This window comes from Diplotaxodon limnothrissa, linkage group LG16 (assembly GCF_057381915.1).
Source record: "Diplotaxodon limnothrissa isolate DT_005_m linkage group LG16, D_limnothrissa_male_GT1.1, whole genome shotgun sequence".
Taxonomy (NCBI): domain Eukaryota; kingdom Metazoa; phylum Chordata; class Actinopteri; order Cichliformes; family Cichlidae; genus Diplotaxodon; species Diplotaxodon limnothrissa.
The window spans coordinates 34150293-34168448 of NC_140611.1; the positions used below are offsets into that span (position 1 = coordinate 34150293).

General features: G+C 41.0%; 1 protein-coding gene across 8 annotated transcripts in view; it reads left to right on the forward strand.

Moving 5' to 3' along the window:
* The window catches only part of tns1b (tensin 1b), a 197763-nt gene continuing 179607 nt past the window's right edge, over positions 1-18156 (forward strand). For all 8 annotated transcript variants that reach the window (XM_085374835.1, XM_085374837.1, XM_085374838.1 and 5 more), the window contains exon 1: positions 1-341. In XM_085374835.1, coding sequence (XP_085230961.1) covers positions 243-341 — 99 coding nt within the window. In that variant the 5' untranslated portion in view covers positions 1-242. The remainder of the gene's footprint in view (positions 342-18156) is intronic.

Sequence of the window (18156 nt, forward strand, 5' to 3'; positions counted from 1 at the left end):
GTGGGAAGCGCTCAGTCTGCGCGTGCGGGCGAAAACAAGTGCGACAAACTCCTGGAAACTTCTCCGCGCCCCAAACAGCGCACAGTGATGCCGCACAGACTGCGCCGATTCACGATGCGTTTAAGCGGAATGAAGCAGTAATTAGTGCGCCTACAGCTGCAGCAGTGGCGTGAGAGAACAAGGGCACCGAGTGCTGGGAGTCTTTGAATGGGTTTGGACGTGTGCGCTCTGGCTTTGCTCGGATGGGATGCTCGGTGAGCTTCATCTGCTGTGAAGAGGACTTTCTGCAAATGCCTGTTTACCACCATGGGGAGGAGAAGAAGAAAGGAAGCCCGAAGAAGGTAAGGAGAAGTTGCCAGAAGGGGGGAAACGCGCGGGTGGCCAATGTGCGCAGACACGAGTGGGCGTCCAATTTTAGCAAAAGAACAGACAGGGCTTGCCTGCGTGTTTGTTCAGGTTGTTTTCGCTGCAGGCTCGGTTTGTTTATTTGCTTACGCGTGTGTGTGTGTGTGTATATGTGTGTGTAGTACATAAGCCAGATGACTTTCTTTATGTAGGACATCAGATAAGACTTATCGACCTTTGGTTCCGCTTGCTAAAGTCGATTGCAGGCAACATCAGATTCTCTCCAGCAATAAGTCACCCAGTGAGAGCAGGATATATCCAGTGCTCGTTAAATGAACAAGAAACAGCCTGTTCACGAGCATCAATCCAGGTTTAGTGTGCGTCTAATTCCTGCGTTGACATTAGGCATTCAAACACTGCTCCTGGGAGGAAATGAGGTAAACCATTCACTACAATGGATGCCAAGGGCAACTCTGAAAAGTCCAAGTTCAGTCCATGACAAAAACACGCATCAAAGGAGCTACCTGTGGTGATGTCATGGAAATAATTTACATTTTCTTTCTCTTACCCTCCGCTGCTGTGTCTGCGGTGGTGGAGCCTTCAGAGTAGCTCAGTAAAGGGTCAAGTTTAAATCACAAGTTAGCGTGGCTGTGACCTGTGCCACATCAACACTTTTAGATATGTTTGAGCCAGTCTTTCAGCCGCTCTGAGAAGATAAACTACCTACCTCTCAGCACCTCTCTGACAGGAAAATCAACTTTGAGCTGTAGGCTCTCTTTGAAGATCAGTCCCGATGCCAAACTGCAGCTGCGAACAGCCTCCGGTTGGTTTGGTGTAATTTAGAGGTAATCAGGAAGTTTTCCAAAGTCTGACCCCCCAAAAGTTAATATGGTTTTAGGCTCTCTGCTTAGAATGAGCTATAGTGCTGTGCAAAAGTCATAAGCCACCCATCATTTCTTCTAGGCTTTCTGAAGGGTTTTCAAAGTTTTTCTTTGGACACTGGCTGTGACTCTTTTTTTCAGTCCAGTCTTTGTACCTGATCATTCTCAGAGGAATTTTTTAAGGTCATTCATAAACTACTGTATGTGTGAAGTTAATCTTGAGTCTAACTTATCATACTTTTAGCGTGATGAAAATAATCTGATACAGCTTTTGCACTTATGATACATTTTAGTTACTTTCAAGATCACATGCCCGTGTCAGCCTCTTTATTTGCATTTTCTTCCCTTTTCTAATCTTTTTCTGCTGTGATCAGATATTTCTAACCTGTAGCCCTACAGATAAGCTCAAAAGGTGCTTCTTGCTCCAAGGGTGGGAGTTATTTAACAGTCTTTTCCCTCTTTCTTTGTATTTGTTCATAAATTTTGCGTTTCTGCAATCAGAATCTGGCAAATCAAGACCTCTGTGCTCTCTTGTGATCACATTGTGATGCACATTCTTATACCCCTGTGCAGCCTGCAGATGTGTGGATAAATGCATGCTTGTGCCGGTATGATACACACTGCTTCTTTCTCGACCTCCCGAAGCGCTGCTGGCAACTGTTTACATCAGCCTGTGTTTCTAAAACCTTTGTTGTGGCTCATGTGTCGGGTCTCAACATGAATTGTATGATGTCCTGGATCCATAGAGTGGAGACAAAATTTTAAGTTTATTGAGAAAATCAATTAAAAGGAACAAATAACGTTGCGTGGAGGTATTCTGCTTCTGCAGGGCCTGCTGGCTGAGTGAGATGTTCAAAGGGTCATTTAAGGCTTTGCTAGGTGCCATTGATGGTAAGAAGCAGTTCCAGTTTCGCTGGAAAAACAACCAACTTAGATTTCTTTCCACTCTGGTCCTTAGAGCCTCCCACTGTCTGAGAAGCCTCTGTTTAAATGATGGTGCGAGTTTTTCTACTTTAAATGTATATATTTTGATTATGTCCAGTGCACCAGCTTTGGCCCAGTTCCGTTTCGGCTTTTACAATATGTCTAATATGTTCGCAGTCGTTATCATTACTTTCTTTCTTCTTGGTTTTTATTGCTAAGGTATCTTATGTGCTTTTCTAAAATGTCATGAAAGTTTACAAACCTGAACTTAATTTCCATGAATGCTGTTTCATTTTGTTTTGGCTTCTAACAAAGTGAATAATTCCGCTCATCTCATACTTGCTGTTGTGTGGCGTTTCCTGAGTATCTGAGAGGGTTTTGGGGCCAGACTGGATTTGACGTGTGTATTTCTACACACTTTTGCTCAAATTAAGCATTTAGATGTAGGTTCCCCAACATTGAGTGCTGTTTAAAGCCAACTAGCTTTAAGTAGAAGTGGCTGATTAGGTCCTCCAGCTCCATGTTTGCTCTGCTGCGTGTTTACTAACCACACTTCGAAGTGAAAGCAGATGTTTCGTGTGCAGGTGCAAATATCTGTGTGACTTTTTCAGGACTCTCTCAGTAACGGACAATGAAATGTTCTTTGTCGTAATTTTTACTTTTTTTTCTTTTTTAACAGTGCTTCATCAAGTCTGTTATTTCCATTTATTTTCATTCTTTCAAAACAAGGAAGAAGAGAGAAGTGGGATCACAAATTTCCCCACGTGTGGGACTAATAAAGGTTATCTTATCTTATTTTGGAAATCTTGGAAAAACACCTGAATTAAACTGAAAAGAAAGAGGCACAGGCTAACTGCAAATTCCTGCGAGGGTGTCCCAAAGTTGCCACTGTGTTGTAACCTATGCCTTGTAGTTAAGTGCATGTGGCATTCTTCTGTCAAACACTTATTTGTGCTTTTTGATTTCTTTTTTAAATTCAGACTATTCAACAATCTTTCCATCTAACATGCTGCAACTGCCGCCCTGGTGGGGAATCACCAGATGACACCATGTGCATCAGTACTGTGGAAGGAAAATCCTTTAATCTCTTAAATAATAGGCATCTATTGCCCACCATAGCACAGACACATACTTTATATTAACCAGTGTAATCCTGTGCTGCTTGGAGGTAACACTACAGACACATTTTTAGAGCATCTCGGGTGACTTTTCCTGGATGTGCTGAGCTGCCAGTGGTGCACACAAGCAGCTGGCACTGAGGCGTTTAGGGCTGTGGGCGCACTAAGAGCTGTGGGAAATGAATGCCCTGACTCTGCCAGCAGAGCTGTGGCTCCAGTAATGAAGTAGTGCCAAAGCGTTTAAAATAGTCACTCAAATGAGGTAGCCAAGTGTCAATCATGCTGAGTGTAAACAATCAGCAGTCGCTTGAAGGAGCGGTGAAGAAGAAGCTCTAAAAGGGTCCATGTGTGAAATCCTGCTGTTCCCTAGTTAGTTTAGCTTGAGTGTTAAAGAGAAACTTGGTTAACAAGCATTTTAAGCTGTAAACTGGACTAAAAGTTGTCGACCTTTGTGTTGAAAACCTTTGCTTCCCAGAGGGTTTTTTGCATACCATTTGTTTTCCTTTTCATGTCTATGTGTGCGTTGGTGGTGTACTCAGGTGCACACAGATTACTTTACGTGTGATGCTTGTGGTTTGTTTTCCTTATGAAGAAGATAGTTTTGGCTACACCTGTCAGCAGTGCTCAGGGAAGCTCAAGGCACCGAACTTTGAAGAGCGATAACGATCGAACAAAATATAAAATCAAGACTTTGATCTAGATGAGGGGGACCTGAGATTGTTTTGCTGCGAGGTGCTGTGATACAGTGGGAACACATGCACCGACAGATGATTGGCAGAGGGATCCATCAAAAACAACATAAACTGTGATTTCTTTAGCTCATTCAATCAAAGGACCGATGAGCTTATTCAGTGGAAGTCTAAGATCTGCAAGAATTGCTACTCCTTCTAGACTATTGGTGAGATTTGACTGAAAGGGAGTAGTCATGGTAGGTATTCAACTTATTGGGAAAAAAGCTCTACTTTTAACCCCAGAACAACATCCAAATAACTGCAGCCCTCACTTGCCTCGGTTAAGGTCATTGTTCATGACTCCAACATAAGAAGGAGACTGGGCAAAAATGGCCTGCATGGCAAAGTTCCAAGACGAAAACCACTGCTGAGCTGAAGCAACATAAACATTTTGCTTTGCTAGAAAACATCTTGATGATCCACAAGAGTTTTGGGAAACTGACGAGACAAAAGTTGAACTTTTTGGAAAGCGTGTGTCCAATTATATCTGGTGTAAAGGTAACACAGCATTTCAGAAAAGGAACGTCAAACCAACAGTAAAACATGGTGGTGGTAGTGTGATGGTCTGTTTTGCTGCCTCAGGAAGTGGAAGACTTGCTGTGGTAAATAGACCATGAATTCTGTTCTCTACCAAAAACATCCTGAAGGACAATGTCCGGCCATCTGTTTGTGACCTCAAACGTGCACCTGGGTTCTGCAAAAGGGAAATGATCCAAAACACACCAGCAAGTCCACTTCTGAATGGCTTAAGAAAAACAAAATGAAGACTCTGGAGTGGCCTACACCTTCATTTATAAATTGTATTTTGTGTTTATTCGTGTTATTTTTGTCTAATATTTAAATTTCTTTGATGATCTCAAACATTTAAGTGTGATAAACATACAAAAAATAGGAACTCAGAAAGGGGGGCAAACACTTTTTCACACAACTGTAAATCCAGCATGATAGCTAAGCTTTTGTCTCCAAAATATACAACATGTTGGTGGTCAAAATACTATAGGCAAAGCGAAAAACATGGTGTTCAGAAACCAAAGGGTGCCTGCATATAGTCTATGGAGCAAACTGTAAAAAGTTCTTGTCCGGTAAGGCTAGATATCAAGAGCTGTCTAACAGCTGAATGACCAATCATGGCAGAGCTTTCCTCCTGCTGATCCAAGCTAGCACCAACCCTTTCAGTTTGACTGACTCCCAGAAGCAAGTGCTAAAGTAACCGCATCATATAAAACTTTGGCAAGCTGCCTCCAGCTCAGAATAGCCAATTGAATTCCTGGTGACAAGTGGTGAGCAGCTGATGTGTTTAAAAAAAAAAAAAAAAAGTAGCTCTACAGCAAAACATTATCTTGCTTTATTTGTTTTTTAACTCTTGAAGAGCTTCTGATATTGAGAAAAGCTGAGAGAACTGAACATATATTACTGTAGTTGAGTGTCCTAAATGTCTTTCTCTTATTTCCTTTCTTTAGTTTCTTCCTCTCCTTTGGCTCCATGTGTTCATAAAACAGACTGCACAATGGTCAGTTAACTTGCACAAGTGTCTACACCTCAGCTTAAACTGGAGGAAATCCACATCTATTTGTAGGCTATTTTGTCCTTGTAATTGCCCTGCCTTTTAAAATATGCTTTTTGTGAAGCCAGCCAGGGCACACCCTAAGAGGTACTTAGCAGACCAAGCCATGTGGGTATATTAAGAGTGGATTCATCACGTGGAGAGAAACATGACTCTATTGCAAGGTCTATTGCTATGTATGCTGCTTTGTCAAGTGGGTTATTGTTTGGTGGCACGTGCCATGCACACCAGATAAGCTGGCAGTAAATTGAGCATTGCAGTGGTAGATGGCCAAAGAGGCAATTTAAATACTTTGCACTGGAATCAAAATAAAGTTGCTCTGTAAATGAATTCCATGCACAATTGGTGTTTAAAAAAACAACAACAACATACATTGGGTACATACAGCCTGCACATTTGCATGTAAACAAAGTATGCTTTGTTAGCATGAAAGTTGATACATGTTGCCAAAGGCTGAGCACTGCTAAGATTGGGGTGTTTAAATATAAATTAATGTATTTCTGATGACTAGTGCTGAATGGGAACAGCTGGGTTCATGCTCTTTTTTTTTTTTTTTTTTTTTCTTTTCTTTTCTTTTTGGCTTAGCGCTGCCTTTAGAGTCTGCTTACCTGTTTTATAAATGCCCAGAATCCACTGTCTGGCTTCTGTTAGGTCCACCAACATCCTGGAGAAATATCTTGCTGGTGCTGCTGTGTACTTTGGCTGCCCAGGTAGGCAGTGAACAGTTTGTTTTAGCTCCTGCCCTCAGAGCAGCTTTGCCTTGCAGTTCTATACAGAAAGGAACTCTGGTTTGGTTGTGTAGGCCCAGATAACCGGAACAGTTAGTTCAAAGCAGAATAAGAATTGATCTTGACCATTTCTTAAATTACTGATCAGTTCTGCATTCAGAAGGAAAACATATTGCTCATATAAATTAAACCTCGAGCTTTGTTTCTTTTAACTGGTTGTCCCAACGCTGGCAGAACTGTGACAGCTAGCAGTGAGTCTCTCTCATCTCTGTGATGGAAATTTGGCTCAGTGTTCTTTGCAGAATTGTTTTAATTCAGTCAATCGGGAGAGTTTTTGAACATGAACGGCTTGTTTAAGGTCATCCCACAGCATCTCGGTTGGATTGAGGCCACTCCAAAATCTTTTGAGCCATTCAGAGGTGGACTTGCTGGTGTGTTTGAGATCATTGTCCTGTGGCATAACCTCGGGGGGGTGAGTAACTTTTTCAGACAGGATCCAAGTAGGTTTGGATATAATTTAGGATTGGCAAAGGTGTTTTCTTAAGCTCAGACCATTAGTACTCGTGAGGTTGGGGCATGAACCAATTTTTATTAGGTGGTCCCTATGTACAATGCTGCTGACTAAGAATTTAGTGGGTACTTTTGACCATAAAGCCCATCTCTGGCAAGTTCCTGCCAGTTCACAGCCTAAACTGTAGGATGTGGTAGGAGTTGAGGAGGCCAGCCGTGGAGTTGTGCACATCTGGAGATCTGCACAGTAGCCATGCAGGGCTGAAACCACCAATCTGTTGAAAGACAGAGGAAAGTGGGAGGTCATTGGTGAAAGAAGGGAGGCAGCCACAAGAAACTGTTTCAGATTTTTACCTCACAGATGTATTTTACTTCTTCTAAACAGATCTTGTGGACAAAAGTCTCCCTCTGTGTTATGTTGACTAGCTAATAAATGATGAAGGGGTGAAACCAGCGTTTTCTGAATAACCCAGCAGGCGGTCACTCACTGGCTGTAGTAAAAAGTGTAACGTATAAAACGTCTATTGAAAAAAACATCCTGCTTGTTAATTGATTTATGATCTCATTATCCCATTGCTAGAGAGTAATGGTCTTACTCTCTAGTTTAAAGTCTAATTTACAACAGCATGATTGTGAGCATGATGTTCATTTGTAAACTGCATGAAAAAGTGGGGTATTTTTTGGTGGCAGAGTTCTTACTGTGCTGACCTGCACAATGTCTCCAGTTTCTCAGTCAAAACAGGGAAAAAAATGAACAAGATTGATGGTTAAAATATACAACTTGATTTATTTTATTTTATTTTTTTGGAGAGTCCACAAACCAGTGGCTGACATAAGGAATGTGTAAGGAATATCACAAAGCCCACTTGCTACAGTAGTTATTGGTTTTTTTTTTTCCCCCTCTGGTTTGTATTTTTGTCTCATATTTTCCTTTAAAGTTTCCCATTATTTGGTTTGATCAGAGTTATGTTAACTTATGAATTAACTGCTGTTTTAAAGAAGGCTTTAACTGGATGTTGGTTGCTGATGCTGTGCCGATGCTCTTCACGGTCAGTGCTGCTGTTGTTTTCATGTTAACTGGTTAAGTCAAGGAAGGCTGAAAATCTCAGCCCTTTTCTGGCTTTTTTATTCCTCTTAGAGTTAGATTAAAGGTGTGACAATTAAACTGAATTAAAATGAAATTTCAGTGTTGGATTTGACATTTAGCATGTTTTCATTCAGATTTTCCTTCTGCATTTAAATCAGTACATTTTTCTGTGAATCCAGACTTGTCTATAGGACTTTCATAAGTACTTTTTAAAATGCGAAACAAGGTTGTGTTAGTAGCCAGTCTGACACCAGTAATATGCTGGACTGCTCCTTCCTTAAGAAATGAATCCTCATTTCATTTCGATGCCTGTCAGGTGCTGCTCTCAAACTCCCCTATTTCTGAATTCCCACCAAAGTGTCAGATGGCAGGCGGGGGCTTTCCTGGCATTTGAAAGTTTTCGATAAAGGTATGCGGTGAACTGAGAGTTACCTGCTGCCCCATATTGCATTCCAGTGAATGCATTCGCTTTGGGAAACAGTGTGTCCTCTGTGCCGTGTCTCTGGGGAGGCCTATCATTTCACTCCTACCTGCCGGCACTGACCTGCACATGGGCTACAGAACAAGACCCTCTCTGTGTGTTCCTCTGTGGAGAGGTGCCCACTGTGTACTTGACCGGGAAAAGGGCGTGATGCCTCAGCAAAAGTTAACCCCCATCATTTTCCCTTTTTAATGCCTGCACACACAGGAATTTAACCTCTTGCAGACATTTTATTCTGATGCTGCAAGCTTTCAATGGAGCATGTGACAATCTGGACTGAATGATTTATTGTCTTCGACTTCAAGTTGTTATGCAAAGGATTTAGATCAGAAGATGACAAAGGCAGTAAGTTTATCCTGATATGTGAAATTCCCGTCTCTGGGACTAAATAAGGCTCTCATCTCATATTGCGAATCTTGATATAGTGAATCTGTTCCCCTCAAATGAGGCACTTTTAATGACTCTCTGTCTCTTTGCATCTTTATCAACAACCCAATAAACTTTGCAACGAATACCATGAGTCAGGAGTTCTTCGAGTTGATGATCTGTCCCTGGCAACAAATTCATAATACAAAACTGTCAATATCACCTGTGCTGTGGAACAATCTCCCGATTGGCATCCGGGCATCTGATTCTATTCATTCTTTTAAATCACAGCTTAAAACATATCTTTTTAAACTTGCCTTCTCCACCTTTTAATTGCTGGTTTGTTTGTTTGTTTGTTTGGTTGCTGTGACCTATTGACCTCTTGTATTAATTCCCTCCTATCTTTCTATTGGTGTCTTTTATTATGGTGGTACAGCTTTTATCTTGCTATTACCCATGTGCTGTAGTCATTCTTATTGGTAGCTTCTATCTATGAACATAACTCGTTATTTTTATTTATCCGTTATCAATGTTTGAACCTTTTATTGTTTTATGTAAAGCACTTTGGTATGCCCAAGGCTTTTAAATGTGCTCTATAAATAAAGATTGTTGTTGTTGTTGTTGTATAACAAAACAGGTTCGCTAGACGGGTATGTTCTCGTTACTACAATAACAAGATATCAACCCTTCTCTCTTTTTCACTCATCTCTATGATTATTCTTATAACTGGCTGCTGATTTGTATCTGGCTCTGGTATGATAGCTGTAGCTTTAGCCATTTTGCCTTTGTTAGGTTCTTTAAGATAAACGTCTGATTAGGTCCGTTGTTATGAACGTTTAGAGTTGATGAATGTTAGGATGTGGCTGTGAGTGTGCACGTGACTATTTGCCTGTGTGCATGAATGAGACATACTGGCTTACAGTCAGACATACATGATGGTCATCCATCCCAAAAATTTATGCCCACCTTCATGTTTTCAAAGCTGTCCAGTGGGCCAGATTGGAGTCTTTTCTAGGCTGATTCTGGTCCCCGGGCCTTATGTTTGACACTCATAATTTACAAAATTGAGTTGTATATCCATCTTACATAAACTTTTTGTTCAGATATGAAGCAGAAGGAAAGATTTGCTTTAATAATAGCGAATCATAACTATTTGCCGTTAAATATCAAATGTAGTATTAATGCACGCACATCAAAAAGTTTTTATGTCAACAGCAGGCGTGTAATTATCCGACTTTTGGCCTTTTCTTTCTTTTGGGAGTCAAACAGCTTTCTACTTTCAAAGCCTTGCAGGCAGAGGATGTGTGAATCCGATGAGCGGATATTTCTTTTCCAAATAGCCTTTCAGGACATTACTGATGCAGCGATGCGTGACGTTTGCCACAAAGCCTCTGGAACGAGAAGATAAAGGGATACAAAATGAGCTTCTTAAAGTGTCTTTAATTCACTTGGCAAAGCACAGTGGATAGAATGACAGTCGAAATAATAGATTAAAGCAGAGAGCAGCTAAATTTTCCCTCCAGAGTCCCAGTTGTTTGCTTCTTTTCTTAGAACGTAAAGCTGAGATCTTACTTGCACCTCGGCCTCGGACCTTGTTGCAGCAGTGCTACATAATACACACTGTTTGGTCTTATACCATCCAGCTTCGATGGCTTTGTGTAGCTGTGAATGTGGCCTTTTTATGCTCCAGTTTTGTTGATATTTTTTTATGTGTGTGTGTGTGTGTTTGAGGGGGGTGAATTTTCTTGTCTTCGCTCCTAAAACTTGGCAAGGCGATGTGGCATTCGCTCTTGGCAACGTCGAAATCCCACAAAGTGTCGCTCTGGGGGCTTTTGTAGCCATTCACAACGCTTCCGAGTGATGGACAGGCAGCTCGGCTCTCCCAGGTCGCATCCTTTTTGCCTCAAAATGTGTCTTTTGTTGATATTTGTGCCTCCTCTCTTTTCCCGGGGTCTTTTCGCCAAGGTCTGATGCCACAGGGCTCCAAGGGTAATTACTGTGACAGTGGAGCAAAAGTTAGGCTGGGCTGCCCAGGTCGCCCAATCATGTTTTCATCATCAGGAGAATGTTTTTCTTTGGGGGCGTAATAACCCCCCCTTGACATGCTGCATTTACTCTGAATACACACAGGAAGAAAGACCCCAGATTTTTTTCATCTCTCCATTTTGCACTAATGTTTGTAACAAGCTGAGGCAGATCTTTGTTGCCAGTTTGCCTTTACTGTTTTCATTTCTCTTCCCCCCCCCCCCTTTTTTTTTTTTAAGGGATAGATTTCCTCACTTGTGTAAGTGAGGAAATCTATCCCTCTATCCCTCTTAGGAGGAATATCATAGGTATTTGCTCTGGAATGTGGTTTCTAGACTGTAAAAAAACAAAACAAATAAGAAGGCACAATTGGTATGATGAAACGTCACCATAAAGTGTCCAATAAATATATAAAAAGTGTTTGTATAGAAAGTATGTAACTCTGTAATTGGACACCAGTCCTGTAACTTCCTCACACTGACGCATCAAGCTGTGTCTTTATCCATATTCCTGTAACTAAAAAAGCGTTGTTTTTTTGTTTTGTTTGTTTGTTTTTGTCTTCTTTTTTTTTTACATGTATGGTGGCTTTCAGGGCCCTTAATGTAACAACAGGGGACAACGGTAGTTTGTTCTGTCGTGAAAGCTTGTGCAGTTATTATTAGTAAAATGCGAGCAGAAACTCAGAGGCCCGCCATTTAAAAGGAGAGAAAAAAAAAAAAAAAACGAGAGAAAAAAGTTGCATGTTTCACGTTCCTGTCCTGATCCCTGTTAATGAGAGCAGGCGTGTCCCACCCCGTGCACAGGGCAAAGGAATCTTTAATTAAATCACACTCTTGGACGCGATGCTGCACATTTGTTACACGCGCCTGAAACCCTACACGACCACGACGACATGCCGCGCATTTATGTCACATGGGCCGGCCGGGAGTTTATTTAGGGTGGCTCCAAGGCCCGTGTTCACACTAAAGCTGAAAATATAGTGATTCTATTTAGATTCACACGTGTGGGATGATTAAAATGATATCTAGATGATTGGAATGTGTCTGCAGACTTTTTTTATGCTTTTAGTTCGCTATCCTTGTCATGATTCCAGCTGCATTTGTCTACTGCAGGCAGGGCTGTAAATGGCACTGGGACTAGAGATTTTGGGCATTGGTGTCTTATAAGGCTGCTCGATTATGCAAAAAAACATAATCAAAGTTATTCTGATCAATAGCTGATTATTTGACATGATGATAAACCAGCCTGTTTGCATTTGCAGGTGGTTGGATACGGCAGTTTTGTTTCCAGCCATTAAGCACAACTTGTCTGTGCCATGTTGTAGCGGTAACACAGATTGCTCGCTTCCCAGTCTTCACATGTGGCTGCAGAAGATCCCCTGTCACAAGTCAGAATATTTTATTTCCAAAAGAGCTGTTTTTAGTGCCTAACCTAACCAACAAGTAAAAGCTAAAGTACGAAATAATTGGTAATTAAACATGCACTGTAAAGACAAAAGTACTGGGCACCTACAGATTACACCTACAGGAGCTGCTTGGCCATGGAAACCCATGCCATGAAGCTCCCGGCACACAGTTTCTGTGCTGATGTTAATGCCAGATGAGGTCTGCAGTTACTGAGTCAGCAGAGCATTGGCGACTTTTATGCTCTATGCACCGCAGGACTTGAACACGCTCTGTAACTTATACATGGGTGAGTTCCTCTGATTCCCAAACAACTCAAAGATTAAGTGACTGTGCATCCCGATACTTTTGTCCGTAAACTTACTCCGTGTATGAAAGTCAAGCGATGCAACTGCAGAGTATAAAACCTTTAACTGTAACATCTTATGCTTACCCCTGTGATGCTGGCGATATCTGACAGCATGTTGAATAACCCCGTCATATCATCCTAAACAGCGCTGTTGTAAAACTTGCTACTCTTGCTAACCTTTAAAAACATATGAAAGAAAACGTTTATCTAAGAAGAAAACTTACATTTCAAAAAGGAAAGCGATGAGATAATGGACAAATCTCAGAATCCTTGGTCTGTTTGACTGAGCCCAGACTGCTGAAGCCTCATTTATGCACTGGATGAAGTTTCTAATGCATTTAGGACATAGCATAGAAGAAGGACACTCTTTTATCCTCCATCTCTCACTCTGAAACTCTTTAGAACTGTTCAGTGCCACTCAAGCAACACCCTTGAAAGGCATTATGGATATTAGACTCAGATTTCCTTTATTTTTAATTAAGTATGAAAACAGTATGTATTTAATTGGACGTTTTAGTAACTGAAATATTTATTATTATTATTATTGGCTAAGTTTCGTTTCTTTGTGCATTGCCTCCTGATTCATCTTGTTTTTATTTGTATGGGACAAAGACAACTGTGCTTCATCCCACGCATCAAAGCAAAGGAGGAAAAGAATACATATGGCAGTAAATGGCTGTAAAAGCCTAAAAGCATTTGGCTTTAATGCAGGTCTGGTTTCGTTGATTCTTCATGGACTTTCCCAGACTGAAAGAATGACATATTGGATTACCTAAATTGAGGGGTTTTACCCTTTAATCCCACTTCATTTTACATCACGATAGTCACAGGAGTTCTCAGAACATAATCTGCTGCTTGTTTGCCTCCTGCGTGCCTATCTGCCTTGGCAGCTTTGTGGCATGACTCTGAAAATAGCCTGAATACCTCCACCTTATTGTGTTGTAGTGTTAGGTCTGTGTATCAACTCTGACTGGAGGCTAATATTACTCTGGGTATGCAAGTAATATCGTACTTGTTGACATGGGATAATGAGAATGACTCATAGTTACATAAGAACAGAGTTGTACTAATCTTATACTCGCACTATACTGCCCTGAACTGTTATTCTGCCATTAAATGTGCTTTATTTTGACTGATGTATGTCTGCAGTTGCAGTTGTACCGTAAATGCTAATTAATTGTTGCAGCAAAGTGACATTGCATCACATTTTTTGGGTTCAAAAGACAAACTAAATCTGTTAACTTTCTGCACGCCATCTTTCAGGGAAATCTTTGCCTCCTCTTTTCTCAGATAACAATAATGAATTTAACAGTCTAATGTTAGATAAAGTGCCTTTAATGGTTTTAGATGAAGCTGAACAAGTTGCCTTAATGGCTGCATTATCAGCGAGCAGCTCCCTCCACTGCGACACTGTTACTTATCGCCTCACTGCATAGCATTCCTCTCTCTGCACTTTCACTTTTGTGGCACATTCCTGAGATCCCTTTTGTGCTATTGTCTTATATTACTGCTAAGCTCCACCGTAGCCAAGCCTTTAACACATGTGCATTCTTAAATTTAGACTCTGGGATTAGCTCTCAGCATGTCAGGGTCTTTTATGGAGTAAAAGAGGTGAGCTGCCAAAACTGAGGCCCAGGGTACGCAGTCACACCTTTGAAAAAGAAAAGAAAAGACAGTTGAAAATTGATTTCTAAATCAGGTAATTGTGTTTAATTCTTAAAGGCAGTTTCCTGTGACACATGCTTAAACTTTCTACTATTCATTCATCCATGAAATAATACAACAGAGTGCAATAAGTCAAGATCAGGCATTTCAGAGAAAGCCTACATTAGTTTATGGTTCACATGATGTCTTCCTCTGCAAGCTGCTTTGGAACCCAAACTCCCCTGAAACCTGCATTCTTTCTACAAAACAAACACAAAAATGCAAACTTGATGTTCAGCTTGTAAATTATAGTAAAAGGATTAAGCAAGCATATTTTTTTATCCACCTCTCGTTTGTCATGTGTGGTTTTAAAACATCAAGGTGGCCAAACGGCCCAAGCTTCACAGTAGGACTTAATCAGTGTTTGATATCTCAATGGCTGTGTCCAACATTTATGCACATTCATTGCTTCACTGTAGAGTCTGTTGTCACTGAATCCTGCTCTGTTCAGTGAGACTGTTTGAGACGCACAACAGAGCCATACCACTAAAATTAAACCATCAAGTACTGGAAATTGAGTACTAATCATTGAGGTGATGTGCCGGCGTTACTGCTCCATCACAGCAAAGACGTCTGGGTTTGAATCTGATCATCAGCTGAAGCCTTTGTGTGTAGTTTGCATGCTCTCCTCGGGTACTGTGGTGTTCTTCCACAGTCCATGGACGTGCATGTTTGGTTAACTGGTGATTTTAAATGAGATGTAGGTGTAAATATGAGTGTGTGTTGTAATCTGTGGCAGCGACCTGTCAATCACAGGGAGAGACCCCGCCTCTCTCCATATGAAAGCTGGGATAGGCTCCAGAAAACAGATGGATGATCCTGACTGAAGTCAGTAGTTCCTTTGACAAGAAGTGAAATTTCTGCAGAAACAGAGATGCCATTTTTATTTCTTAACTGTGAATTAAAATTTTTGGAAAAGCAGGTTCTAGCAGGTTTTTTTTTTTTTTTTTTTTAAAGTAGATTTTCTAGCTTATTAAATCACTGTTGCATGCCAGGCTACATTAACATGAAAATGTACGTTCTGTGAGTTATAAAGAAACATTTTTGGCTATTCCTGCCTCCCAGGAGTGATGAAATTAATGTGAAGATGAATAACAAGAGTGACCCGAGGGCTGTGAGCCTAAATCTCAACAGTCCCTGGTGTTGTTTGGCTGAATTCACAATGTGTTTGACCTGAACAGATCTGGATAAAGAAACTCCCGACAGCAGCAGCATGCTCTGCCAGTTAATGAGCAGCCTGAAAAGCAGAACAGGCCTTTCTTCCTGAACTTCCCTGTTGACTCTTTGAATAAATGCGTTTCTTTTGACACAAAATGACTTTTCTGTGCAGTGGGGAAACTTTTGGGCTCTTTATATCCATTTGAGTCAGAGCCAGCGTTATATGCTGTCTGATGCACATCTAACTGAAATGCCACCGTAGATCACCCTGCAGAATTCAAGTCCATTCACGCCTGCGAGTCTGCATAAATCAAACACATAGAGATGGCAGAAACCTGTTTGCGCTACATTATCTTAGACACTGGCCAAACATTTGGACTTCCACAACCCTTTTATCTGCCAGAGGAAACCATGTGACGCTGTTTGCTTGGCATCTGGGTGGGACACCACGACACTTTGTCCGCAGTCGAAGTGAAAGAAGAAAGGATGAACGCATTCCTTCTTTCAGACAGCGCCTTGTAGTCAAAACAACAGCAGAGTGATGCATTTTATCTGAAGATTTTCAGACCCTTCAAAGTGGAGCTCAGGTCTCCTCGATGTGGGTTTAATGATGCTGTGCTTTTTAACCAGCAGATGGGGACATTACCATTGACTGTTTTTGTACCTTAAACTGAGACTTACTCACGTAATTACACAAAAATGCCCATAGCTTCAAATTGAGGAATAATTACCATAAATTAAAGTGTTACTTAAGGTGTGTTGATTGTATTTTATTTTATTTTTTTTTGGCATTCAATTTGTGACATTCCTCTACGTCTATTAACCTAAAAACAAGGCTAATTTATGTGGCTGTGGTTTAGTCAGATTTGATTTATTTTATGTTGCTAAATGTTGATTGATGCGCAGGAACATGTGACGACAGTTAGGCTAAGCGAGCCCCACCCACTGTAAACCAGTGAGAGGAGCAGAGACAAAAATGTCCTGTGAAACAACAATAAATTCTTCTGACTTTGGCAGAAAATAGTTTGTTCATGCAGGAATGCATTTCTAAAGCCAGCACGCTGATTGAGGAAAAATTTTTTCAGGAGCTTAAATTACTTTTTTTCTTTTCTTTTTTTCTTTCCAAGCAAAGGGAGTGAGTCTGATGGTGCTGACGATGCATTTGCTTTGTGACTGTGACAAATGTGTCATGTAGCTCTTAAAAATAAGAATTATCAAGTTATAAAATGAAGTAAATGAGACACCCCCCCCCCCCCCCCCCCCCCCCTCCTTTCCTTCAAAAGAATTAAATGATTCCAGTATAAACACAGTTAAAAGCTCCCGTGCCGGGTTGATGGCTATGCTACGTCCCATCGCTCTCCTGCAAAGGTCTGTTTCTGAGAAGTTAATTCAATTAAAGCAGACAAAAAGACCACTGGCACCAATAAAGTTTGGGTGAAATGTGAAGCCATGCGATGGACACACACACAGTCTTGTGGCCAGTCAAGCGTGATTTACATTTGCATAATGCCTGGCTGCTGGGCAGGCTCGCCATCGCCATGGGTTACAGTGGGTGCTGCGAAGAAATGCAGCTCCATGTTCAGAGGGTGTATCACATCTAAGGCTGACAGGCAGGGTGTCCTTGCCACAACCACCACACACAGACAAATACACACAAACTTTTTTTTTACTTCTATAAGGTCTGCTGGTAATCTTAGCCTCATTTTTATACAGTGCAGTAACTGAAATCTATTTTTCAGTGTCATCAGTGTATAAATCTTAAGGCTAAAGGGTGGAGGCTGCAAACACTCTTGCATTTATGACTTTCTGGAAGTGTGACAGCACGTGCAAGGGAAACAAATGGCGTCAATGAAAATAAGATCTGAATTTAAACTGGAACTCTAAGGAATAATATATTGTTATTATAGTGTCATTTCTTTATAGATGGAGTATAAAATTGCAGTGTGTAAAATTTCACCGCTAGCTGTCAGTCAACAGTTCTGTTTTCTTAAGTCCCCAGTATACCTGCTGCGTTTGGTGTCTTCGCGTACCTGGTAACATCTTTGACATCCACTTCTGTGAAGGCAGAGGTAGTTGCTGTAGTATTACTGTGACCGATTGCAGAGTAATCTATTTTTCTATTAAATAAAGTAAAAAAAAAAAAAAAATGACTGCACGTTTGAGAGAATTTGTTTTTAAATGTTTGTCTATTTTGACTGAAAAACTGGTGATGGTGTAAATGGTGTCCAGAAGTGGAGTCACACAGGACTAGAAACGAGTCAGTGACCACCTGACCTCTCACTAGGGAAAAGTGTGTAATCCATGACTGGCTGGTGAATGGATGTTGGCTGTCGGTAGGAGAAGTTGGTTGCATACAGGTGTATATCGTGCTGCATTGAGAACGTCTATGTGAATGCTTTCCTTGCTAGAAGGTTGTTGTGATTATCAACCTTCGAAGATGTCAGGATCTCTGCAATCGCTTGCAAGCTGCTTGAGCAGCGTAATTAAAGCTGTGAAACGCAAACCCAAAACAAAGTTGCCCATTTTGAAATGTTTTGGTAGAAATGGTAAGACAGAGCTTTTACTTTGAAGCTGAACGTTATCTGTTTTTGGTTGGTGCTGCACTTTCTCCAGATTCCCCACAGCTCGGAGTATAAGTGGTGAGTGTTTGCAGAAAACGCACCATCTTTCATGCCCTTTATGTTGAACTATGGCAGCCTAATAGCAATTAAAGCAATTACAAAAAGGTTTTTAGTTCAGCACCCTCTTTGACAGATTTCCTTCAGCAACAACTAGCCAACCA